Source organism: Oryzias melastigma, linkage group LG8 (assembly GCF_002922805.2).
Source record: "Oryzias melastigma strain HK-1 linkage group LG8, ASM292280v2, whole genome shotgun sequence".
Lineage (NCBI taxonomy): Eukaryota > Metazoa > Chordata > Actinopteri > Beloniformes > Adrianichthyidae > Oryzias > Oryzias melastigma.
Genome location: NC_050519.1, coordinates 11,835,949 through 11,862,091, shown reverse-complemented (window position 1 = coordinate 11,862,091; position 26,143 = coordinate 11,835,949). Strand labels below are relative to the sequence as shown.

Sequence of the window (26,143 nt, the reverse complement as noted above, 5' to 3'; positions counted from 1 at the left end):
AACTTCATTTAGGTGGAAATTTTGAACCTAAAAAGCACAAAAGCATTTATGATGAGTGGTTTTTACCTCGCAAACAGTGCAGTGCCAGCGAGTTTCCACGTGATGCTTGCACTCATTGCAAGTGTAAACAAAGCGGTCCTGGCCCTGGTTGTGCAGCTCCACCAACATGCACATTGTGCTCCACTTGCATCTCCTCAGCGAGCTGAACTCCCAGTGCTTGTCCCTGGCCAGCGTCAAAAAGGCATCACGGCCATCCATGAGGTCACAAGTGAGCAGAGGGTCGGGGTCCATAATGGGCGGCAAGGTGTTGATGACTGGCCCAGCATGGAGGTGGATGACAAAAAACACCTGGGGCACACAAAAGAGAGGAAACAGGAAGTGACAATTTGAGACTCGAGCGTCCAGAAGAACTAATTTGGAGATACATTTTTTCCTTAATGATGGTAACTCCTATAGAAGAAAAATACACTACTTTGAAACCTCTAAATAAATAACAATGTGACCTACCTCCTTATGTTTTTCCATTGTGGCGTAAAGTTTTTGTGACAGATCATTGGCCACATTTGGCATCCCAGGCTTTTTCTTATTGGCTCGACTGAGACTGCTTTTGTTTTTGTTGGTTTTCTTATTGTTCTTCTTTTTGGCGTTCTTGCTGTCAGTCTGGGCCCCCTGTAACAAAGACACATGAAGATCCGATAATGTAATAAAGGTAAAGTAGTGGTAAACAATTCTGTAGCGGCTGGAGCTTTCACAGATGTTAACATCCTAAATTTTTAAATAACTGGGTTTATAATGATCTCATTACTTCACTTTAACATACCTCTGTAGTCTCAGAGGAGGCTGTGTTTTCCTCTTTTTTCCTTTCCTCCTCCTCCTGCTCCAGCTCCTTAATGCTCTCCTCCAGCACATTAGGCCAAAAGTCTCCCTCGAAGTACGGCAGCTCATTGGCACTCGTCAGCCTGTCTTCTGTTGCCTGCTTGAAAATGTCCTAAACAAACGCAAGCATGCTCTCGTCAATTATGGCTTTAGTTTCATATTCAAATATACATTACCTGATTGCACAGAGTGGGATCCCTTTACAGATGGAATAGAATTTAAGTCAAATAGAAGAAATCACCAAATTCTACAGAGAAAATGATTTTTCAGGGTGTATGGACTTCTAGTTCATATGCTCAAGAAATGGGTGTGGCTTAAACACATAGCAGTTCATAAAAATCTACTTTAATTTCCTTAATGGCCATAAATTGGTCAGTAAAATTTGATCTTTCACCTCCTCTAAAGGTGATACTTTAGCTTAAAATATTGGTTCTAAAATAGTTTTTTTCCTTTAAAATATTCAAATTAAGCTGAAAAATATGTGCTCTCTTAATAGAAAGATGAAACATTAACACTGCAACGGACTAACATGTCAAAACCACAAAAAATAAGGATTTTCATAATTTTGTCATGAAATTTCCAAGTCTAATTTTGACATGACTCTATATCAAAACATTATCTGAGTATCTTAACATAAATATATTTAATTAGGCAAAGTAGCATAAATCCAATGACAAAAATGTTTCAAACATTTTAGAGAATATCATCTAATGAACCACTTTCTAACCTTGTAATCATGTAGAATCCGCTCAGCAAAAGCTTTGTCCAGCATCTTTCGGTACCACTCTTGGAGCCTTTTGGGCTTCGGGATTTTCTGGTCAGGAGGGTGGCAGTGGAAAATATAGTCATCTCCTTCACTTGGTGGGCATGCCCAAATGTGACCCATCACATACCTGATAAAAAAATGCAATATGAGCCATGTTTTATTAAGCAACAGTTGTGCATATCTGAATGGCAAAACCACATTGTTAGCTTGCACTCACCCAAGTTTCTTTACATACTCCAGGTAACCTATTAGGATCTCATGGTACACTGCAGTCCTTAGCAAACGTGGCTTGAAGAAGTGAACACTGTCAAGGTATGATATGTAAACCCGCCTGAAAGACAAAAACAAAAAATTGATTGAAGAGTAAAGAAAGGAAAAAAAAGGAAAGATGGAAGCAAATATAACAGAAATATCATTAAAGCTTAAAATTACAGCAATAGAAATAATAGGAAGTATTAAATATGACATTATTGAAACATTTATAGCACACAAAGTTTTATTAGATGAAAAATAACAGAAAAGATCATTTTATCAAATTGCAAAAACAAAAAATGTATTTTATTTTGTTGTTATTTAGAAAAAAAAAAAACTAACTTCAACTACTATTTATGAATTGAACCCAGCAAAGTTTTGTATAAATGATTCTTTAGGGGTTTAGAATTGTGTTGCTACCTGGTGTTTGGAAAGGGACAATCAGAGCCATATTCCTGGACATGCATGCCGAAGAAACAAACATCCACACCGTCTATTTCCTCAAATGCAAAAAGTGCTTTGGTTCTGTAAGGGAAGTTTTCCACCATCTCGCCTGAGTCTACAAACCTGCAGGTAAAAAAAAAAAAAACACAAAAACAATTAGGACGGCCACATTTCAGACAGGTAGCTTAGAACAGCACACCTCTGTAGATATGCAATGAAGTTAATTAAAATTAGTCTTTTGATTTGATAAAGCTGCTTTAGAGATCTGCTAAACAGATCAGAGACGAGCTTGAATAAGAAATAAGAAGCTGTAAAATGTATAAACAACATTTGGATCTCACCTCGACTTCATGCCAGGCTTAACATCGACCATTTTATCAGAGCTAGCAACAACCCGCACAAACACTTCACCGGCTTCTGGGTGGTTTTGTCGTTTCAAGTATTTGTTGACTCTGTCCTCGATGTATGTCCCCAGCCTGGTAGTCTGCAACCCTGTATGAAGACAAACATATTTTAGACAAATTAAGATTTTTTTCTTTACATTTAAGAAGTTGATCATATTTTTTAAACTGACTTCGGGCTGAGAACTTGTTTTCCTTTTTTGTCTTGCCAGATTTCTTTAGGCAGTTGTCACAGATGAAGCTGGAAAAAGGAGGAGCTGTTAGGTTTCAAACAGCAGTACTTTGTATTGAACAGAATTTGGGAAAAATTGAATACTTCTTAAAATAAATATATATATAAAACTGTCACAATAACTATGCTCACCCTGATGGCCAAATGACTTCATAGTGCAGCACACAAATCTGATGCATTTTTCTTTCACAATCTTTACATTCAACAAACCTAAAAGGAGACAAACACATTCATTTTATAAAAAAAAATAAAAAAAATCTCAGATATTAACATGGCGACGACCAGTCAAAATAGAGTTCTGATTCACTCAGTACTCACGGTTCAGGGTCCAATGTGTCATTTTTCTTCTTTTCAAACTGATCTTTCGATATCACACTGATCAGAAAGAGAAATAGGATTCGCATGTTCAAGATGGAACATTTATCCACAAAATCAAAACCTCAGAATCAAAAGTGACCATCAGCCCCGGCCGGGTCAACTTACGTCTGTGGTTGTGCGGGATCGTCCCCCAGGGTCACGCTGTTGCCCTGGATCTCGTTGAAGCACTTCTCACAGAAGTGATACCTGTCAGCAATAAGGCCATATTTGGGTGAACTGCACCCAGCACACACAGTAGCAGCAGCACAGGTAAACCGGAGAACAGCACGGGAATGTGGAGTGAATGGAGCAACAACCACGGACCGGGCATGGGCAGACAGACGCAACGACACACACGTACACACAGGCAGAGATACAGGTTAGTAACAACTGAAATGGTGGTGATTCAGCCCGTTGGCTGCACTAAAACAATGAAAGAAACATGCTTAGAGATTATGTTAATGAGAGAAAATGATTCCCAACATTGAATGAATGTTCAGTGACATCTACAGCATGCTACACAATCAAAATAAAATATATATGTATGCTACTACAGTAAATCATGCTGTAAGGATCATGCAAAATGAACTGGTGGAAGTGTAAGATGGAAGAGGAAAAAGAATGATCGCAGGAAAAAAATATATGGAAAAACTCGCTATAACAAAAAAGTCCAAACTTCAAACTGTCACAATAAAGTCCCTCCGAGAATGAACCATTTTTCCCATCTCAGTCAATTCGTAGAAAGCAAAAACCTAGTTTAAACAAATTCAAAACACTTTGATAATCTTCTCCTGAGATAAAACTATGATTATAACCATGATTAAAGCTTTCAAGGGAGGAGCTGCAATAGCAGCCTTTGCAATGAAGGGGGTGCTTTAGAGCCAGATTTGTGAATAAAAGAAACAGACGTCAGTGGACCATCACTAATGGTCAGTAGATCTGATAGGACCCCTATAAAAAATGCTTAAATGAGGGCTAGTGGATGTGTGGAGTGATACCAAATTTTATTTTTAACAGTATTTAAGAGAGTAATCCAGAGAATTTGCACTTTACCTGTTCTGATAGCTGTAGTAGGTGCCGTCCCTGGAGATGGTGCACAGCTGTTTGCCATAGCAGCACAATGTCTGAGGTGAGAATTCATACTGCGGGAATAACCAGGAAAGTATTATGTCAATTCATTAACAGTCAGTAAACAAATATGTAGGATCAACAGATTTATTATTATTATTTTTTTTAAATGTTGCTCTAACTTCCAGTCTCTCACCTTTCTACCACAGCAGTAGCCAAGGGACTGCATGACGGGATCTATCTCTACTTCAAAGACCTCTGCCAGTTTGGTGCAATACTTGTAAACCCGAGATGTTTTACGGTTGTACAGCCAGGCGTTGTTGAACATGAGCCACACGTCCTCCACATACTGCCATGGCTCCTGGTACTGACCCGTGTCCAGCTTGCGCTTGATGGTGGAAAGGTCAATGGGGTTCTTCACAATCTCAAAGTAGTCCTGCAAGATCAAAGCTCAGATTTAAAAAAAGAGCATATATCTTGCAATTAATATTAAGTATTTAGTTAAAATAAGTGGATATTTTATTAAATTGTGGACACTTACAGGGATGCCCAATAACAAAGGGTCCACAGGTTGTCGAAAGGGCAGGGACTCTGGGTCCTGTCTGTAGAGGGCCTCAAGTGTTGGCATGAGGGCTTGTCTCAGTTCTTCAGGTTTGAAGACTAGAGAAAAAAAAAACGTTTATGTTAATTTTAAGCTGACTGTAAATGCAGCAATAAATGACCTAAATAGGTAGAAAGAAGAAAAACTGAAGCAAATCTATGCTTCTGGTCTATTGTTCCTTTAAAACTATTACAAAGCTTCAACACTGTGGATGTTCAAATAAAACTGATGCATTAAAAGCACAAAGAAGAAGTTATTTGTCTTACTCTTTTTGTGGGAGGTTGATGTGCTGTTCGCTCCACCTTCCTCCTCTTCTTTGGGTTCGGCCTTCACTTCTGGTTTAATCCCCGGCTCTGCTTCCATTGGTTCCTGCTTTGGTTTAGCTGCATCTGGATCCTCCTTTTTAACAACTGAGGGTTTGGTTTCATCGTCCTGCTGTAAGAACAAAAACATGGTTATTCAGCATCCAACTGTTTTAGAAAACAAGCTACCAGTAAAAAAACAAATGTAGGAGTTTATATTACGTTATTCTGTAGATGTGAGAAAACTTTATTGTGGCTAAATGTCACAACAGTAGTCAGGGAACCACATTTCACCCGAAAGCCAACCAACCAGCCTTATCCAGTGACCACAATCTTCATGTAAATATCAACACATACCTCCATTTTTATATCAACAGGTTTCTTCTCCATGCCGTTTTCCTCTTCTTCATTTTTTACTGACTTGACTTCTGTGCCGTTCATGTCCGGCAGAACCGGATGGGATCCAGGCTCAGCCACAGAGGCTGGAGTGGGCACTCTGTTATCTATGCTTGCTGCTGCCTGGGACAACTAAAGGAAGGGAAACAAGCGCCAATCACAATCATTTTTAATCAATGGATACCAATAAAGAAGTCAAAGACAGGTCAGGTGGTTTTGTTGGAGCCTACGAAGACGTAAGGAATTAGAAGCATCAGGGATGTCTCACCGGGGTGCTGGGGTGTTGTGCCTGCACTGAGGTGCACTGCTGCATCTGACTGGGGGGTTCAGGTTGGGGCTGCTGGGGGGTCACGGGTTGAGAGGGGACAGACGGGGGGCCCATAGCTGAGGGCGGACGTGGAAGGCTATTGGGTATGTGAGACGGGGTGAAAGAGGACCCGATGGAGGAGTTAGGAGTGGAAGGCTGCGGTGGCACCGGGGCCTGTGCGGCAGCATGGGGTGTTTGCTGCTGGTGAGGCTGCAGGGTGGCTGAGGCGTTGGGTGGAGGGGTGCTACCCAAGGGGGGTTGAGCTGGGGGACCAGGGGGTAGCTGGGAGCCGAGAGAGCCCAGTGCATTCAGAGGGAGACTAGAGTTTTGAGGTTGCTGGAACAAAGTGGGTCATATTGTTAGCTTCCCAATCAATCACCAATAACACAGAAACACTAATGAACAAGATCTCACAATCACATGCGCGGAGTGCTAACAAGAGCACAAAACCTCTCACCTGTGCAGCAGCGGCTTGAGACACGGCTTGACCCGGGCCTACATTCACATTCATTGCACCACTTGTAGAATTCTGGAACTGGCCCTGTGGCATGAACTGGACTTGGTTGGGTTGCTGAGACACCATGTTATTAGTATGACTACCCATTACTCCTTGATTGTGAGACATCCCAGTCGGGGACATGCCCATCTAAACGATAAAACACAAAATAGATGAATCAATACAACAATATTTAACCATCTATGAATAACTCAATAGTATAGAATACAGTATAATACGCTCCAATTACAGTCGAGTTGTGAAAGAGCAGTGATGTAACTTACAACTGTATACCACACTCAGTAGAAGGGAAATGGCAACAGTATACAGGCAGACAGGACAAAACTGGCTGTAAGCCAAGCTATGAGTTACACTACAGACTATTCATTAGCCATCAGGCAGCCTGTCCAGAATGAATTAGGACCAATGTAAGTCATGGAAGTATTTTTCTGCTTGTTGATGCTTTTGTGTCCAAATAGTAACAGGAATAAAAAGAAAAGACAGCCAAAGGAGGAGAAACGTATAAATGCAAAGTATGATTGTAGGACCAAAAAACTGTTTCATAAATATTAGAAAAACACAAAAAAAGATGTATTCATCCATTTACAAAACTGTTTTGGAAATGACTTTAGCTTGATTTTTTTATTCTAAAATAAAAAGCCTCTTATAGCCTTTATGCTGCTTTAACACTTAACAAAATTCACACAGCAGAAGCGTCCAGATTCGATGTTTAGTCAATGTATGGACGCAATCTGAGGTACTGCAGTGTAACTTGAACGTTGGGGAGCAGCACGATTTAAGGATTGATGCCTGGATTTGGGATGCACATGCAGATTTCAAAAATCAGAATTTTGGTGAAAAAGAGGCGTCGTGTCAACCAATAAATAACAACTTTAGCCAGTGATGTGTTCAAGACATGATCAGCAAGTGGAGTCCAAAACCAACATGGGGGAGAAGCTGATTGTTCTCGACCTGAACATCATGATATTTTTCTTATTTGCATCGATGCAACAATTAAAAAGTCCTCTAATCTTATTCTTGTGTTTTCCCTCCTCATTAATGTGGGACTAATGTGGGACAGCAGTTCGTCAAATTGGGTCACAGAGACAGGGAAGTACCACTGAAGCAGGACTGAACCTCTCCGTACTGGGAGAATCTACAAATGATCTCATGAACCCAGACATGGAGACGTGATTACCGATGCTGTAGAGCTCTACAAATACATTGTAGATGTGATTTACACAGACACTGCTCCATGTAACAATGAGGCTAAAATGTCTAAAAACGTCCCACACGCGTCTGGAGCATCAGGTTTATTAACACATTTTTAGACAAGCGTCAAACAGCGAAATTTGTGGCGCATCCAAACAGAGACGGTCGACATAAATTTGACACGTGAATCCCGTTTAATGTGAATGCAGCATTAGACCTTTAAGGAAACACAATCAAAGTCTGCAAGCACGCTACAATATCGGTGTCCAATATGTAGATTACGATGAACCAAATCCTGCAAATTTACCTTAATTTATCAATTTAATTCTAAACAATTTTTAGATTAATTTAAAAGCCTACTTTCTATAATAATGTACATTTAAGTACATAAATAGGAAAATTTCAAATTGTGATTTTATAATGTTTGATTTTGTCATTTATTAAGCTCTTTTGGATGTCAAAAGTAGCTCAAATACTAAAAAAAAGTGGGTTTTCTGCTCTACTAACACAAATTATTAAGAAAACAGTCAAGAAAGAGATGGGCAAAGACAGCTTTCCACACTAAGTTAATGTAAAATATTCTGGTTAACACTTTATAATTTAACTATTAAGGTAATGCTTAATATAGCAAATATGTATATTGAAAAATGTCAGCACTGACAAATTACCCATGTTTTTTCTAACTTCTCTGATTAGCAATCATTTAGCAATCATAGAAGTCATTTTAACCCCATTAATACAACAATTAAGAAAACTTTTTGAGCACATAAAGCAAAGCTAAAACAGAAAAACTACAGGTGACAAGAAAATGAAAACTGTCTCACTGGTTGAACAGGGGCCATGTTCATTTGCTGTGGATGGCTCATCGGAGAAGGAGCCCGCGCTCCCATGGGTGCCTGAGGCATCTGTGGATTCTGCATCGTCATTGGATTAAAATGGTTGATTCCTGCGGGAACACGTTCACACAATCATACACCTGTTCCTGATACTTGGGAATGACTGTAATGTAATATTCTGTTTCCTAATGGCCTGGAAAAGAGCCTGCTGCGAGCTTTGAAGTGTTTAGCACTCTGAGCAGTTAACCAATAACACAAGTGTGGAAAATAGTTTCATTCTGCACTTTAATGTTTTTTGGAATAAAAAAAAAAGGCAAAATATACTTTTTCCAGAAAATATTTTTTTTCATGGGAACATTTGCTGAAAGTGTAATGGTAAAACACATACCTTGAGACACCTGCATGCGGTTCATCATTTGATTTGGCATGTTGGGCATAGAAACAGGTCCATCTGCAAGCAGACACAGAGGTTTTAATGTCCCTGTCAAAGTTAAGCTCAGAGTTAAAAGACAGAAGAGAACTAACTTGGAGGCCGAACAGGTTGTGACGGGCACATGGTGTTGGGCTGAGGCAATCCAGGCTGCTGTGACCTGGCTGTGGCCACAACGTTGCGATCTTTTTCCCGTGAGCGTCTCTTCTCTTCCAGTTCCTTCTGGATTTTGTAAATCTTTTCTGCCAGGAAATGATAGTACTCATCCTGGTGTTTGAAAGAAAAGAAGACAATTTCAGATATTCCATATAATCTCAAAAACAGATTCAAATTTGGGGTTGGGAGTTGTTTTTTAGTTACCCTGCTGTTAGCTGACTCGTACATGTCACCCTCTACTTTGCGAGCGTAAGCCACCAGGTTATCCATTCGCCTGTCCTTTAGTGCAGCGGGATCTGGGGTGGGGAATATGGCTTGTACTCTGTAAAAGACAAAACAAAATGAGTTATTTTGCATCTTGTGCAAACCAAAACTTCAAACATTCATATTCTTAAAGCACTTACAGTTTGTGCACCAGGTGGGTGCGCAGGTCCTGAGTGACGTGTTCATGCCAGGCCTTCCTTACCCCTGTAGCCGACAGAGGGGTAGCAGTGGGCAGGTTTCCTATGCCTGTTATGCCATCTGCCATCAGTTGACTGCAAGACAGACAGAAAAATGTGGAAAAATAGTTTTATAAAAAAGAAAAAGAAACAGAAGAAGCAATAAAAATTGAAGATTGCTTTTTTGAGAATTGTTTGATAGAGTGACTTGCTCACTTGTGTAGTGTGGAAGGTAAAGAAGAGTCAGAGTGCAATCCACTCTGGTCTGTGGAAGAGGTACCCATGTTTCCTGGCATCTGGTTCATCTGGTTAGCACCTTAAAGATAAAAAGATGCCCCCAAGGTTCATAGACAGAAATACTGACAGCTGCACATAAGTAGCTAGTCCATTTCTCCATACCTAATGCATTCATATTTCGCAGCTGCTGGGTACCTGGAGGGTTTTGCTGGGCGGGCCCCTGACCCTGGACCTGAGCAGAAGACTGGTTACAATATGTGAGCCCCAGGGCTGCGTAGGCCCTCTGCATGGAGCTGGGGTCAATGTGTGACGTTCCACTGCTGATGGCTGTGGCACTGGGTTGGCTGGGTCCAGCTGTATTGATGGCATTCGGCAGGTTAGCCCCAGGCGAGCTTAACAGTGCTGGGGGGACAAGAGGAAGAAAAGAAAGTTAATTTGTTAAGAGTCTAGTTAATATGGAGAATTTGTTGCTCCAATTTTTTTGTATTTGTAAATTTAAAAAATTCTATATATTTTTTTTATAGATTTTAAATACATTTTAAAACGTACATTTCATCTGATTACATAACTCTAAAAATGGTCTTTGTTGAGGTTCTATGTGAATCCTCAGCTGCTTCCTGCTGTGTTGATCGCTGACAGAGAGCACGCCGACTTTGTGGGGGATTTAAATCTGTCACAGGGCCCTTTAACCAATTAAAGAGCATGCTGCCCTGAGACCCTGCCCCCACTAATGGCAGCCGCCGCTGAGGCCCTCCCCTTGGTATCAGATTACAAGCCCTGCCTTTCTACAGGAATCCTCTCATAGTTCCACTTTCCAGTCGGCAAGCCAGCACAGAATTGTAATAGGAAAACACAACCTGCAGGTGGCACCACTAAATCCTACACACTTCCTTGAAAAACGTTTGTGTGACCACCTCCTTGTTTGACAGGTAAAAGGTTTCTTTTGTTGTTTTAGTAAAAATTAGACAACATAAACAAAACTTTTTTTTGGTTCTCCGATGCATTTTTTTTGTTTGAGTGAACAAAAAGACATAAAGGCAGCTGGAGCAACTCACGCTGCTGATTCCTCTTGTCACTTGCGTTCTTCAAAGGCAAACACACTGGGCAGTCTTGCCTCGTGCAGTTCTTCCAGTGAGAGATGATCTGTCTGGACGACGCACAGTGAGCCACTGTGGAGAGAAATACAAGGTTATCAAAGCCACAAATTGAAGACAGACAAATGATCCCCCAGCACCTGACAATTTATATTATTTAATTAAAAAAAATCCTAAATGCAGATCTCAAACAAATGCAATAAAATATTTCCTATGATGATGGATACCAATCTTTTGATAATAAAAAGTAAAATGAAAAAAAGAAGGTTAAAACTATGCAAACAGATCTAGTAAACATGTCATAAAACAATAAATGCAGACATGTATTTATCACAAAGGTTGATACAGAAATCAAAGTTCAAAGCCATATAATAGTTCAGATAAGCTAAAATCCCTCACTTTGTTTTAACATACAAACAAATATTGTTTAAAAAAAACAAAAGCCTGTGACATTTAGATTAAGTTAGCTTGAAAGTGAGAACTTTAACTCACCTTGGCAGGACTTGCCAGCCTGGCAGTGGGTCATGTGGTTAAGTACGTTCTTCATGGTGCGGCAGTGGGGCAGAGCGCAGCTCCTCACCTCGCCGTTGGCCTGCTCCCGCCGCTGGCACTTGTGTGCATGAAGCAGCAAGACCAGCTGCTGCTGGATAAGTTTTCGCTTCTCTGGGTCAGCCGTCGGGCCTCCGGACACCCCACCAGCTCCAGAAACCATGCCCATCGACGCTACCTGTTGCTGCATCTGGTAAGAATGCAATGCTATCAACATTAAGTGTCAAGATTTAAATATATATAAATGCACAGAGCAAACCTGTGACCTTGTATGATTATGTAGTATCATCAGATGTTAAGGATATTTATAATCAGATGATGCTCATCTTAAATCATTTTGTCATTTTAGATTGTCCAGTTTGAACAAATACACGAGTGAAGCAAACAAAAAAAGAAGTAAATGATCTTTGTGGACAAATACATAAATGTAAAAGAAAACTGCATAAAAATATGTGGCCAATAATCTCAGATTAAGTCATGTTTTATGCTATAAAAAATAAAATAATGGATTGAATGATGTTGTAGCTGTTAAAAACAATCTACCTCATTTGTTAGGTGTTTTTTTGTAGGTTGTAATCACTAGTGTCTTCTAATATATTACAATGCAAACGCTGTTCTACTACAAAGCCTAGAAGACTACAGGGAAGTCCATCAAGCTTGCCTGTCTCTAGTAACTAAATGCACGACTTTGTAAAGTGAGGGGAGGAGCAGCATTTGTGAGCATGAAAGAGGTGGAGCCGAACAGTGATGAGTGTTTTGTAAGTCTGTTAGTTAGAAGAGAGTCCCCTCAGGTCTAAGAAGTGCTGCAGAAGCTGCGTCTTCCCTTGAATCTGGTGCAGAAAAAACAAACGGCTCTACAGGGGATCAGCTAAACTCTGCTATAGGGCAAAAACACGACTACTTTTCAGCAGCTCCTAACGCACAGCAAGGGACAAGCGTAGCCGGGGCAAAATGAAATGAGTTCCTCTAGCTGCATTTGATGATTTCTGCAAGTTCTATCTTAATTTAGATTTTCAAAATACTTCTGATTCAAGGACAAGAAGAAAAATAATAAAGAAAAATCAGTTCAGGTGAAAAAAAACTCACCATATTTGGCACATTTCCAACTCCTTTCAGATCAGCTGCAGGGAACTGGGGCAAGTTGTTGGAAATGGCTGCCTTGCTCTGAAGTTGAGGGTTGACTGCTGACCCCATCTGCTGCACCCCAGTCGGACCGTACTGCTGGCTAAACTGAGCTCCTGACATGGCCATCTAAAGTAAAAATAAAGCAGGAGAGAAGGTAGAGGTTAGATTGCTTTCATGAATCAAACTTAATTTCTGTACAACTGTTAAGTTTACAGTCAGTCGTCTGTTCAACAGGTTATTGTTTAAGCCCTGATATTTAGTAAATCTAAGGTAATGTATTTCAAAAATGTATCCAGCTCTATATTTCAGATGTTGCCTTCAATTGCTTGTGGCAAAGATCGAGAATGTTCAAAGTTACAATGAGAGTTTATCTCTAAAAATTAGTCAGGTTAGAAATCTTAGCATAATTGTGGATTCTGACTAATTCTTCAAAAGGTCAACTTAAAATCAATAACATACCAGCGTTTTGGCATCTCAAAAAATCAGAAAGCAGACCTAGAAATATCTATTTGCGCATTCATCTCCAGCAGGTTAGCAGACAGAACCATCTACCCAACGGACTCAGTAAACGTGCTGTAAGCAGCGGCAGATCATGAAGAACACTGCTGTTCAGGTCCTGACTAAAACCAGGAAGTGCAACCACATCAGTCCTGTTTTCAGGTCAGCAGTAGCTTCCTGTCGCTCAGAGAACAGACTTTAAAACAGCTCTCCTTGTGTACAAGTCTCTCCATGGCTCAGCAGCAAAATACTTCTGGATATGTTAGTCCCATATAAACCACCTTGGACATTTTAACATAAATTTGTAATATTTTAATTTTGAAATTGTGATTTTGTACTGACTCAGATTCGTTTGGGAGAAAACTTTTAAAACTGTGATAAAATGCAGATAAAATCCTGGAAAGCTGGTATCATTTTGTTTGCAAGTCCTAAATGTTGTGACTAATAACTCCTTAATCAGATAAAACTCTCAAGACTAGCATTTAACATGTTTAGCCATCTCAAAAAGAAGCATAGAAATGCTAACATTCAAAATTGTGTAGCATGTTTTATCATAACGAGATTATACTATTGAAAATGTTCATTTCTCAACGGTAGTGATTCATTTGTTTATTATTATGTAGCTGCGTAACCTGTTCTTCATGCTTAAAGACATTTTTTTTAGTCTCCCTTGAAAGCTTAAAGCGAGCACACTTCTACGCTTGTGCTTTTTTGTTTAGTAACAACGTAATGTTTGATTTAACTGGTTTTTAAAATACATAACTAAAGTTTACCTTGGCATTTGCTTTGTCCAGGCTTTGGTCAGTATGACCTGTGAGGAGCTGGCCTTTTTATTTGGTAAGCAAATAGATGGTGGAGAGTTAACTGTTGAAACACTTTGAAAAGGTGTGGACTCTCAATTTACGCATGTTCACAAACATCCATGATGTAGTGATCACGGTTTTCATGATGTTGCTTTTAAGACTTTTCAACATCCCACTGCAAAAGCTAAAAATTTTCCAGCAACATTTAAATCTTAATTTTAAAACCAAGAAATCTTCAAATCTAACTATTTTTTAAACAAAGAAGGTTAAAATTGTCATTACATGTGTTTTCAGTGAGCTGATCTCTGCACCCATTTGTCCACAGCTTCTACCTGGGTTTTGTTTAAGGCGGCAATGCCGTTTGGCTCGCTGAAAGAATAAGCCCTGCCCTTCAGAGAGAAAAAGCGTTCGTGACACGCGCACAGAAAGAGCAGCTTGCACAACAAATCAGTACTGCGCTACTGCCTGCCCCTCCCCCCTCCACTGCACACAAACCCACACATGCTTGCCCACTGCCTGCCTCTCATTCACACATTCAGCCTTCTCTAGCACAAGGGCTCTCCCACTTGATGATCTGCACTTAACACAGAGGAGTGGCGATAGATGAGAGGATTGCACTGCTGTGAAGGCCTTCAGTGACTCACGTTTTCTCTAAAAAGTTACCTTCTTGCTTGTATGTAACAATGCAAGAATCAGTTTAATTCAATGAAATGTAAACAATTTGACTACTAGTTAAAAAATAATAATTTCATTTAGAAATTATAAACAGATTTTATAGATTCCAAGGCATTTTGGCCAAAAATATGTACAGTAAATGTATTATTAATAAAATTAAAACAATGAAAGCAAAATCATGGTGCCTTTTTAACCTTTAATTTGTGTCTCCACAATTCTTACTATTTCACAATAGTGAATTTAATGTTTTTTTTAATATAATAATAATTACAAACTTGGAAACCCTGTCATAATCAAGTCAGACATTAAAATATATACATTTATGTGGGATAGGAACGCCTTGTTTCTTGTGGTGATACGTTTTGCAACAATGGTGGTGAGAACTAGCCTGTTGGTTTAATCTTGGCTTCCTGTCAAACCACAAAGACCTGCATGTCTCAGACAATGGAAGAAACATTTTCTCACATTGAGAACTTCAAAGTGTATGAAAGTATAGATATTCAAAGAGAAAGCAGTCAGCAACATTTTGTAAACAAAATATCTCATTCACAAATGTGGATCTGTGTGAAATTGCACCATGGTAGAAACTCTGCAATTTGTCTGTTTGTTTTTTTTTTACTTACCATAATTTCCAGATTAACAAATGAGTAAACCCAATGTGTTAGATAAAGGCCGTGGATTGTTACTTAGATGGAAATCTAATTCGAGTCACAAATGAAGCTCAACAATTCACAGATCAAACCACGATTCTTACTTTTTAAAATATACAGTCTTTTTACTGGATGTATTAAATTAGGATGAAATGTATTTAAGCAACATAGTTTATACTTTTATTTAGAATAAGAGATCATCATTTGTCACTAATTTTTTTTTCTGTTAAACTTCAGCAGTAAACAAAACCTAAATGTAACTGTTGTTTTGGATAATTTAACAACAAATCCTGAAAATGTTCTCCACAGTGTTTTTCTCCCAAAAGTTCTGCAACACCTTACGTTCTAAAGCATTGCATTTTGGTACAAAGCTGTAATGAAAAGCCGCTTTTCTCCACTGCACTATCAGCTGATTCATGGTGATTATGTAATCACTTCACTCCTGTGCAGTGCTATACATTAATGAGTTATGGGAATCATAAGAATGCAAAACATTAGAGATAAATTCATTTCTTTTAGAACTTATGAGAGTAAATGTAACTTCAGTCTAATTTTTTTTTCAAATACAAAACTCGTTAGTTTTTTTACTTTGAAAACGGGAAGCTTCACCGACACTTTATTTTGAAGACTTGTTTACTTCCAGTGACAGTAGCGCTGCGCGTTCAGTCTGTTTTTAGTTTATGAACTTAAAATCTAACATTATTCTTTATTTAAGAGCAAAAAATATACAGCCCTAGTGTCAACACCTCATAATCTGTAATATATTGTGCAGAAATAAAACATTTCCACCTTGTTAAGACAGTCATTCAACTTCTGACTTCTTTTATCACCCCATATTCTGATTTGGTTATACCACAGATCACCTTCTGACTACAACTCAATCTAAAATGTCTGAATTCAACTCTTCCAAAATAAGTAGCATTATAAATATTATTTTTTACCTGCCAGGTTGGTAAACCTCAAAATCCATATCATGGCGAATCTAAATCTGAGAGCCTTAACAACAGTCTGTAACATCCTTAAAAAACTGTTAGCAATGTATATAAATGGTAGGCTTAAAATATACAAAACTTCAAAATTTTATTCAATAATAATACATAATATATGTCTTTGACAGTTTATTTGATCAAATAGATAAACAATTGACTAACTATAAGCCAAATTAGGGTTAATTTGAAACTTACCTTATTCATGTTTCCGGGTTGTTGAACATTCATTGTGTTGTGTACAGCCATCTGAGTTCCTCCTTGGGTTAGAGTTTCTGCCAGGGCGCTGCCTCCAACACCAGGTCCAGGGCTTACTTGTGTCCCTTGCATGCCTTGACCTTGATACTGCATTCCGGGTCTCCCCCGACCCATTGGTCCCATAGCACCATTCATGACTTGTCCTGTCTGGCCCATCATACCATGACTCTGACCACTGTTCAACAGGGCCTGATTAAAACCCATGCCTGTACTTCCATTGCTTTGTCCAGGGGGAACACCTACTTTCTGGCCTTGTGGGGAGTTTTGATGATTGGGGGAGCCCTGTCCCAGTGGACCTTTCCCCAGCACCGAACCTATCTGGTTTCCGATTGTGGAGTTGGGAGTTCCTCCCAAAGTTGAAGAACTTCCTGGTCGCAAGAGCTCAGACAGCTGCTTGTGCTTGGCTGCAGCATCAGGAATAACTGAATTGTGACCTGGACCACCTCCGCCTGGACCACCAACAGTGGGTAATCCCATTCCCAAGTCACCATTGGGGATGAGCTCATCTGGAAGATCATTTTCCAAGTCAAATAGGGACAGGAGATCTAAAGAAAAAAGAAAGACAAAAAGAAAGACTCAAAAAACTGGTATCATTCACAGCACATTTTTTATATCGCCCGGTAGCCTATACTTTCTCCTCAGTAGCCTCCAACACTAAAATAAATTAAGGCAAGATTTAGATTTTTTAACTTAATGAAGGAAAGTGGCAATATTCATTCACAAGGAGATATGTTGTTTTGTTTTTGTTTTGGAAAAGGCTATATTGGACAGGTCCTCCTCTCACTTCACTTTCTTTCATCCAACAGCCTATTTTTGAAGGGTTTTTAGGTTGGGCGGAGTCACCTTAAATCAGCCTGACAGTGCCACCCCAGGCTTCAGTTTTTCCAAACAGAATCCTTTGATAATGTTTGAGGAAATAAACATGATCACACCACTGTAACATTTTCCATATAAATTAACATTGCCATCTCACAGGCAATTTACTGACTGAAAAGTACTTTAAATGAATTATTAAAAAAAAAAAAAAAAGACAGAAAGAGAGTGCATGTTTGGTATGAAGCAAAGTTAACCAAATTTGATTTTTTAAAACTAAAAGACTACAAATGAATGTTAAAATATTAATTAAAAAGTATTTTATAAGCTACCTGATGGCTTTGGTATGCTCAAAATCAATAAACATGCAACTCAGAGCTTGTCAGATATCACAATTCTCATCATGTTTATGAAAACCACAACTCCACAGAGAATGGCCATCAGTACAGTGAAAAGAAAATCCCATCCAAATATCCTTTTTTGTAAAACCAGCCATAGCAATAAAAAACCTAGTGCACAGCAAATTTAAAATAAAATGTAAGAGAGAAGCCCATTATATCAGAATTCCAGATAAAAACACACCCAATAAAAATCAGGACTTGAATCAAACTAAATTCATGTGCAAAATATCTATTTTTAAAAACTGATTAAAAGTCTTAACAATACACAATGATGAAGATCAAAGGGTAAGACTAATCTAACCACCTTCCCCCACATTATTCCTACTGTATGTCCTTCAATGTGTGTAGAGTTGAAAACTTATTGAACTAATACATAAATTCTTCTATCAAAAATGTCTTGCTATGCAGCACACAATGGAACCTTAATCAAAGGTTCTATGATAAAAGTCTAAGTGACACAGTGACCTCCACATTCTGAAAACAATATTTAGACTACTGGTGAGGGAAAGAGATTTAACTTCAGTAAATCTGTTGAGCTGGGCATCACCAAACCAAATTACTAAATTCATTTGACTTCATTTCAAAAATTAGCAATTTAGTTAGATTTCTAATCCCACATACAAAACCAATTTTGTTTTGTAAAGAAAAACTACTGGTATTCACGTGAGAACATTGATTTGTTGATTGAATGGTACAGTACCTTGTTTGATTTGAATAATCAGTTATAAATTCACCACGAAGAACCAAACATTTTCTCATTGAAAATCTGCTTTAAGATGTGAAGTTAAAATAAAAAAGGGAAAAGTTATTGGAATCTGTTTGGAATTTGAGCAGCAGGTTAAACAAAGAAAATGTTAACATTTCTGCAGCCTTGGGGCCTTTTGAATAAACCACGCATGTGCACGGAACCTTTTGTGCACAGAATGTATTGTGCATACAATTGGATGTCTATAAACAAAACATTTATAAAATATGACTTTTCACCAATAATTACACTATTAAAAATTCCCTCAACAAGAAGACTTGTCTTATGGGATCCCAAAGTTTATTTTATTTGTGTGCATTAAGGCACCTCCACTCTCAGCTTTTGCAGAGATGATGTTCTGTTTTCAAAACCTGACAAATGAATGAAGATGGTTTTACCATAACTGCCTATACTGTGTCAAAGCAACATAATCACCTCCACACAAGATAATTTACTTCACTGCCTCTGTTTAGTCAGACTTTCAGAAAAATTACCAAACCCCAAACCCAGAAAGGATTTTACCGTTTGATGGACCAAACTGATGAACAGCCCTCAATATTATAAACTAAAAGCTTCATGTGAACTTCGTTTTTGAGCCTTCATTGGGCTATTACTCATTAACTTTGAAACTGAAATGCCTTTTTGTCGCTTAATACTGATCTAGTTTTTGATACGTTCTTTAGTAACTTTTTTACCTTGTTTTATCTCTTATGAAATATGAAAACAAATATCATGCATTCTTAGCCATTATTTGTTTCATTTGTGATGTTCAGATTCTCTGCCTTCACAGCTATATTCCTATTGGCAGTTCATGAATTCATTCTCACGCCAATAACCCACAAAAAAATAAATGTATATACAGTGGTGGACAAAAGTGTTCGTACCCCTCAGTTAAAGAAAGGCAAAACCCACAATTCTCACTGAAATCACTCAAAACATACAAAAGAAACAATAAATAAAACACCTGTGATGTCAATTAAAGGACACACCTGAGTTAATCATGTCACTCTGGTCAAATAGTTTTCAATCTTTTATTGAGGTACCATCATTTTTGTCCAGACCTGTTTCATTAGTTTGTTTTTTTAAATAATTATGTTAATCAACAATTCAAAAGTGATGGCTGATGTTGATTGTTTAATTTTCAATATATTTTTTTATTTATTGTTACTTTTGTAAGTTTCAAGTGATTTCAGTGGGAATTGTGGGTTTGTCCTTCTTTAACTGAGGGGTGTGAACAATTTTGTCCACCACTGTACCTCTATCTATGACATTATGTCTTAGACGGATACCCCCAAATGGGGGTAGACCCGTACAAGTGCTGCAGGTTGTTAGGTTGTCCAGGCCCGTGGCGGGTCGTAAGCAGGTATGCCTCATCTTAAAGGAAGCGCAGGTGTGTCTTGCAGTTCAATATGGCTCATGCGACCACATTAAAAGATGCCATGAAAATGGAACATACAATTTTTGTGAGTGGTAAGTCTACACTGCGTTCCAAATTATTGTGCAAACAGCATTTAAGTGTCAAAAAGATAAAATTCTTTGTTTGGATGATATTGTGTATCGGGGCTCTTGGGTCACTGAAATCAATCTCAGACACCTGGCATTGTTCGTTTGCTAGGTGAGCTCAATTAAAGGAAAAACTACTTAAAACTTTCCACATTATTAAGCAGACCAACATTTTCAAGCAATATGGCTTTGCTGCTGCAAAGCCTGAAATAGTAAAATGCCTTGGACAAGGCATGAAAACCTTAGATATTTCACAAAAACCTAAGCATGATCATCGTACTCTTAAAAGTATGTGGCTGATTCAGAGCAAACATGGGTTTGTGCAAATAAAGGCAAATTGAGAAATGTCTTTGGCATACATCAGATTAAGAGAGCAGCTGCTAAAATACCATTACAAAGCAGCAAGCACATATTTGAAGTTGCTTGTGTATCTGGAGTCCCACAAACATCAATGTCCAGGATCCTCCAGAGGGTTGCCGTTATTTGATTGATTGAACTCAATTGATTTCAGTAAATATGACCTCCAAAAGCAGCAAATTCAACAAAAGACCATTTTCAGTTCTTTAGAAAATAAATATAATGAAGAATATATTAAGAATATAATTTGTGTTGAGTATTTAGAAAAGTCATAGCAAAATATAATTTGCATAATAATTTGTTACACATTGTATTTTAAAGTATTTGTAATGATAATGTAAACAATACAGACTTATGATTAATGGGTGATGCTGTCCTACCCTTTCGCTGCACCTTAGCCGTTTGTAAGTTGCATGTACTGGCCTATGTTGACTGCTCCCAAATGCTGCACAAACACATGCAAATGATACATACATGTCTGTAGGATCCCCACACAAATTAAGCTCAGATTGTCCAATTTGCAAATTTCTTACAATCAGACTGTAAGCATGGAGAGCACAACAGACTTCTTAAGCAGTGCACTTGGTTCAAGGGGTTTGAAAAGATATAATTTCATATTTTATTATATTCTTGAATTTCAAATTTCGTATTTGCGTCTTACCTACTTAACCCGTATTTGCTGATTACACCTTTGTAACCACATGTTGACAGCAGCATGCCCATAGAAAATGTGAATGAACATTTTTGCTCTATGGGCTCACCGAGTGGTCAACGATCTTAACATTTTGTACGGGCCACCTTCACGCCCTGTACAGCACAAAAGTTTGTCCACAGACTCAAAAGGGCAATTAAGACCAAGGTATTCATTTAACATTCTGTGAAAATTAATTTTTTGGTGTCATGGATATTTAGACAAAAATTTAAACACATAACATGGCAGTGTTTACTAATTTGTACATTTATTGTAAGCATTAGGTGATCTGAATTTTATGTGCAGTAGTGCTCTATTTATTACAAGTTGAGATGTAAGAAGCAAAGGTGCCGAGAAACCAAAAAATAATTGGTTGTTTGGCTATTGTTTAGCTTTCTTTGTACTTTAAGTGCTTTAACACTGCTTCTAATTTAGACATTTACAGACAGAATTTATCACTGATGAGGAGCAGTTATGCCGATTGAACCAAACCCAACGGGAGTCAACTTACTATTCAGTGTTTTGCTCAAGAATACTTTGACATGCGACTGCAGCTGCCAGGAATATAACCATATAACCACCTTTCGGCTGGAAGATGATTGTTTTACCTCTATAGCCACCAAAATAAATACCGGTACATGGATTTATACAAATAGAATTGTCTGAGCACGTGCCCATTTATGAGTTTTAGACATATAGCGTTAATATAAAGAGTGCTCAAATCCTTAGACACAAAGTCCCTTTGGGTTAGTTTCTCTCTAACATATGAAGTATTTATGTTCTAAAATTACTATTAAAAATAAACATACATCATCAAATGTTATTCTTTCAAATAAAACAAATAGTTGTATGTTTGAAGACTGTTAGTAACTCGTGAGATTGAAGAAAGCCTGTCTTTCGCCAGTGGTGCTAATGTGTCCATTCAACCATACTAATTAAAACAAGCTTGGCACTGGCTTGTGGCCATGGGTGCAAACACATTGTGACATGAGCCCTGAGCATCACAAAAAAAAAATGTCACACATTAACATGAACATCAAAGACTGCTAATCTGACTGAATCCAGCAGTTGGTCCAGCTTCCTGAGGCTTTCGTGAAGCATCATTGAAAAGGGTTCGGTCAAAATACCATGGATGTACAGAAGAGGTTAAGTGAGTCACTCATAATGCTTTGGAAATTAGCATTGTTCACCCGCTAAATTAATCATGTCTGAATCCCATTGCCTTTTTTTTTTTAAATAAAGCATTTTTACTTGGGAAAAAAAATCATTGCTGGCCTGCAGTTTATGTTCATTTGTTCCAAATAAAGTAAATTTACTACATTACAGCATTCACTTTGAAAAGCCAAATGAAAGTTAATAAAGTATTAAATTCCAAATTAAGTTATTGTAAACTTAAAATGGAAGCTAAAGCAATATTTGTAATTAAGTCTATATAGAGAGAATACACTGCTGATGTCAGTAAAACTGTCTTCCTCTTTTAAACAAACTTCCTTAGACTTTAAAGAAAAAAAAGGCAAAACATTGCAGTAGACCTAAAAAAAAATTATTTTGAAGCGCGTTGACTGAAGTATTATTTACATGTGCAGGCATGTACTGCATTATTATAGTAGGAAGACCCTATTGGTAGAGCTCTAATGTTTTGTGACATCAGATTTGGTTTGAAAAAGTCTTCCTGTTTCAACATTTTAGTGGTTTCTCTTTTCAAAACCAATGCGATATACAGATCACTTAAATTGCAACCGTAAACAGATTTCTTTTGTCTGTTGCATGCTTATCAGTGGTAACTAGAGCGTCCTTGGGGGAAAAAAAATTGTCAAGCCAAGGTGGTAATACCACTGAGAACCTAATGTAACTACAAATATACCTGTATATTTTCTGACTAGATTTGCTGGTCAGCTAAATGAAAATAATGTCAGTTTAATTGATATATCTGAATAAAAAATTAGCAGAAAAATTGTCATTATATGAACAACTTAACACTACAGCTTTAAACGGCTTACAAAACCTTCCCTACATTAAAAAAAATGCTTTAACTAAACAAAAGTATTTGCATCTGTGTGTTTTAATATTTATAAGTCAAGAGTGAGAAGTAAAACCTAAAAAAACCCAAGTATTACAAGCATTATAATACCTATAATTGTTCTCAGGCTGCACAAAGATATTACTTCTAAGACAGAATTAATTTGATCAATTCCTTGTTTAACGGAAAATGCAACTTTAAGGACGGAGTAAAAAAATGTAGTAAGCAACCAGAATTTACTTATATCAGGTCACAGAAGAAAACTGATTAACTATTAGCTTGTCTCTTCCTAACAAGTTAAGTCTTTTACACAGGCTGTATTAATATTAAATCCCACCCAAACATCTTTTGATCTTTTGTAAAATTATTCCCTGTGGAGTTTAACTAAAATTACACAGTTTTTAGCCAAAATAAAAATAAATAAAGTCTGTTCAAACTGGATACAGTGGTCTCAGTTTGCTTTCAATCGGATTGAACTTTGGTTCGATCCAATATTTCTCAGTCTGACTACGGAATAACTGAATAACTGAACCAAAACAGCCACCGTAGCCGGTCCTAAGCCGACAAACGTTGAGCAGTAATGCATCAGCAAAATGGGATCGGACAAATGCAGGCTCATTAACCCTTGTGCTATCTTATGGGGTCCAGATGACCCCACTCCCAACACCAAAACTTTTAGCAAGATACATATTACTTCTCAAACTGTTTTCCAAAGAATGTTTATGTCATAAACTCTTATCACCGTACCTCGTAGCTGTAGCGTCCCAAGTAACCGCCTTGAAGCAAAAAATGTGTTGAACATGGCTTTCATACAGATGAAATAAAAGTTTGAATAATTGAACAATCCTAGCAAGGATTTCTTTCATGGCAAGTACAGCACCTCCATTTTTCTCTTTTGTTTTGACCCACCCCCGTTACCGCTGGCCAATGACTGAAGAGATCTTTAGTCACTTGGTTTTGTTTACAAGCTTTAGTCCGGAAAACGATTGTTTGCTTGACTCCAGTCTGAATACAGACCAAGCACAAGGTTCAGGACTCGGTCCGGAACAAATCATTTTCCAAGTTTGAATTAGGGTTTCCGCAAACAATTATTTTAACAGTCGACTAATCACTGATTATTTTTTCAGATTAGTCGACTAATTGGGTAATGCTCAAAGAGCATGTAAAGCTCCCATCTTAATCATCATTAGCTTTAAACTAACTAAAAATAAAGATAACTGAGATGAAAGTTTATTAAACTTTTAATGAATCGTGCAGCCTATGTCCTTCATTAGTTTCTGGTATTAAACAAGGTTTAATCAAATGGGGTTGACATCTGAAACAAGGAACTATTTTTCACAAAAAATTTAGTTTTGGTCTCACTGACTTATGGCTGTAACGAGTATCCGAGTGCTTGGATATTAGCAATCTGCTCCCGAAAATTCAAGTACGAATATTTGCGACGTCCGAGATCGCTGATTCGCAATCTTTATAAATATAGTAGAGTGTAGTAAAATATTACCTAGGGACTTTATATTTTTTGCTCTGAAATACAGAGTATTGTTAGAGTTTATTTTAAGAACAAAAACAAAACCGAAAGAGCAGAGCAACCGTCCCCAGAAATAAACCAATCTTTGTATCGGTGAAGCTACCGGTTTTCAAAGTAAGATTAGATTAGAACAAAAACGAGTCATATAAACATGCCATTCAGAATACTCTGGCCCAATCAGACTCATTGGTATTCAAAATTTCATTCCGATCGAGATAGGTGGGTTATACCATTTGTTGATCCGATTGAGGTTCATGTAAACAATCCATTCCGATCGTGTGTCATTACTGCGCTGGATTTTACGTCATGCAGAGAGAGGGTATGGCAGTCTTTGGAATACGAACAGGACCGATCGGCTGCTTTCTGCAGGCAAACTGTTTCTCTGAGTAGAGCAGCTGGATTCATAGCTTTCATGTGGGGGGGGGGCTTTGTTACGCCGTCCGACTGAGAGACCTGCCGAATTCGGGAAAACCGTGTCTCCTGGGAGAACGGTCTCTCCGAGCGGCTTCAGGACAGTATGAGCCGGCGGAGGCGACTTTTGATTGTGGAGATGCCGCTCCGCGCTCCAGACAGTCCTGAGAAACCGTGCAAAAAAAAAAAAAAAAAAAAAATCACGTGAACTGATGTTTCCAATCGCTTACAAATAAAATAAAGGCTGATGTTATTCCCGCATATTTACGTGCAGCCAAGATGCACATTGCTGTATTGCCCACACGGATTTAGAAAATTATGAGCGAAGAGTCACTTAAAAATATTATTAATAATAATGAAAGCACGCTCAAGGTATCATCTCGCTCTATACAGCATCTCTGTTTTTTTACAACAGAACCTGCTATTTTTTCTTCTACGATTATTTCAAATTACACAGTTCAACGCACGTCAACGCGATTTATTCCAATCAAACGTGTAGCGATTTATTCCAATCAAACGTGTAGCGCATGTAAACGTTTGTTACAATCGGATAAAGTTTTTCAGGGCCATGTGCACTGTTCTATTCTAATCCGATCAAGGACATTTTGCACATGTAAATGCAGCTAGTTGATGCAATCAATGCAACTCCAGCGGATTCTGAAGCGGAGAAATGCAGCCTCGCGCTAATATGCTGCGCTGCATAGCAGTAAAGTGCAGATGTAATCAACACAAATCAGCCGATTCTGCTGGGGGGAAAAAATGACTTTTTTTCATACGAGTTTTGCACAAGTATATAATGCTTAATATGTAAAATGTTGAAGAACTTTGAGGAGCATTTTCAGGTTTTGTTGTTTAATGGTCCAAAACATCAGCAATGTTTATACTTTGATTTTGTTTGTGTTACTGCGGAACTTAACTAGAAGGTTGATTTAAAAAAAAAAAAAAGTTTTAAATGACAAACACTATTTCTTTTCATCTAAATCTTTGTGTTTTTATCAGTTTTGTTGATTCTCCTGTTCTAAATAAAGATATAAATGATGTTGATTTATTACAAATCATTTCAATGTTCATACATCCAGTAAAATGCCATACACATAGCAACAATAAAAAGTAAGAATCATGGTTTGATTCGTGAATCACTGAGCTTGATTTGTGAATTGAATTGCCACGTAAGCAACGATCCACAACTCTACACTGACTCAAACATAAAGAATTGCATTTTTTGGC

At 38.0% G+C, this 26,143-nt stretch overlaps 1 protein-coding gene across 3 annotated transcripts in view; it reads right to left on the bottom strand.

Moving 5' to 3' along the window:
• crebbpb (CREB binding protein b) overlaps positions 1-26,143 on the bottom strand; it is a 56,141-nt gene that overhangs the window by 3,278 nt on the left and 26,720 nt on the right. Inside the window, exons 2-30 of one of the 3 annotated variants that reach the window (XM_024272819.2) lie at positions 16,388-16,992; positions 12,539-12,703; positions 11,396-11,642; positions 10,865-10,978; positions 9,972-10,211; positions 9,789-9,888; positions 9,537-9,668; positions 9,337-9,454; positions 9,072-9,243; positions 8,935-8,997; positions 8,535-8,656; positions 6,460-6,648; positions 5,964-6,338; positions 5,657-5,827; positions 5,264-5,432; positions 4,938-5,056; positions 4,593-4,832; positions 4,382-4,470; positions 3,455-3,565; positions 3,290-3,346; positions 3,104-3,181; positions 2,913-2,980; positions 2,680-2,830; positions 2,315-2,461; positions 1,860-1,973; positions 1,604-1,769; positions 821-988; positions 508-669; positions 67-348 (exon numbers count right to left, since the gene is read on the bottom strand). In XM_024272819.2, coding sequence (XP_024128587.1) covers positions 67-348; positions 508-669; positions 821-988; positions 1,604-1,769; positions 1,860-1,973; positions 2,315-2,461; positions 2,680-2,830; positions 2,913-2,980; positions 3,104-3,181; positions 3,290-3,346; positions 3,455-3,565; positions 4,382-4,470; positions 4,593-4,832; positions 4,938-5,056; positions 5,264-5,432; positions 5,657-5,827; positions 5,964-6,338; positions 6,460-6,648; positions 8,535-8,656; positions 8,935-8,997; positions 9,072-9,243; positions 9,337-9,454; positions 9,537-9,668; positions 9,789-9,888; positions 9,972-10,211; positions 10,865-10,978; positions 11,396-11,642; positions 12,539-12,703; positions 16,388-16,992 — 4,934 coding nt within the window. The remainder of the gene's footprint in view (positions 1-66; positions 349-507; positions 670-820; positions 989-1,603; positions 1,770-1,859; positions 1,974-2,314; positions 2,462-2,679; positions 2,831-2,912; positions 2,981-3,103; positions 3,182-3,289; positions 3,347-3,454; positions 3,566-4,381; positions 4,471-4,592; positions 4,833-4,937; positions 5,057-5,263; positions 5,433-5,656; positions 5,828-5,963; positions 6,339-6,459; positions 6,649-8,534; positions 8,657-8,934; positions 8,998-9,071; positions 9,244-9,336; positions 9,455-9,536; positions 9,669-9,788; positions 9,889-9,971; positions 10,212-10,864; positions 10,979-11,395; positions 11,643-12,538; positions 12,704-16,387; positions 16,993-26,143) is intronic. The other 2 variants (XM_024272820.2, XM_024272821.2) reach the window with 2 other exon arrangements.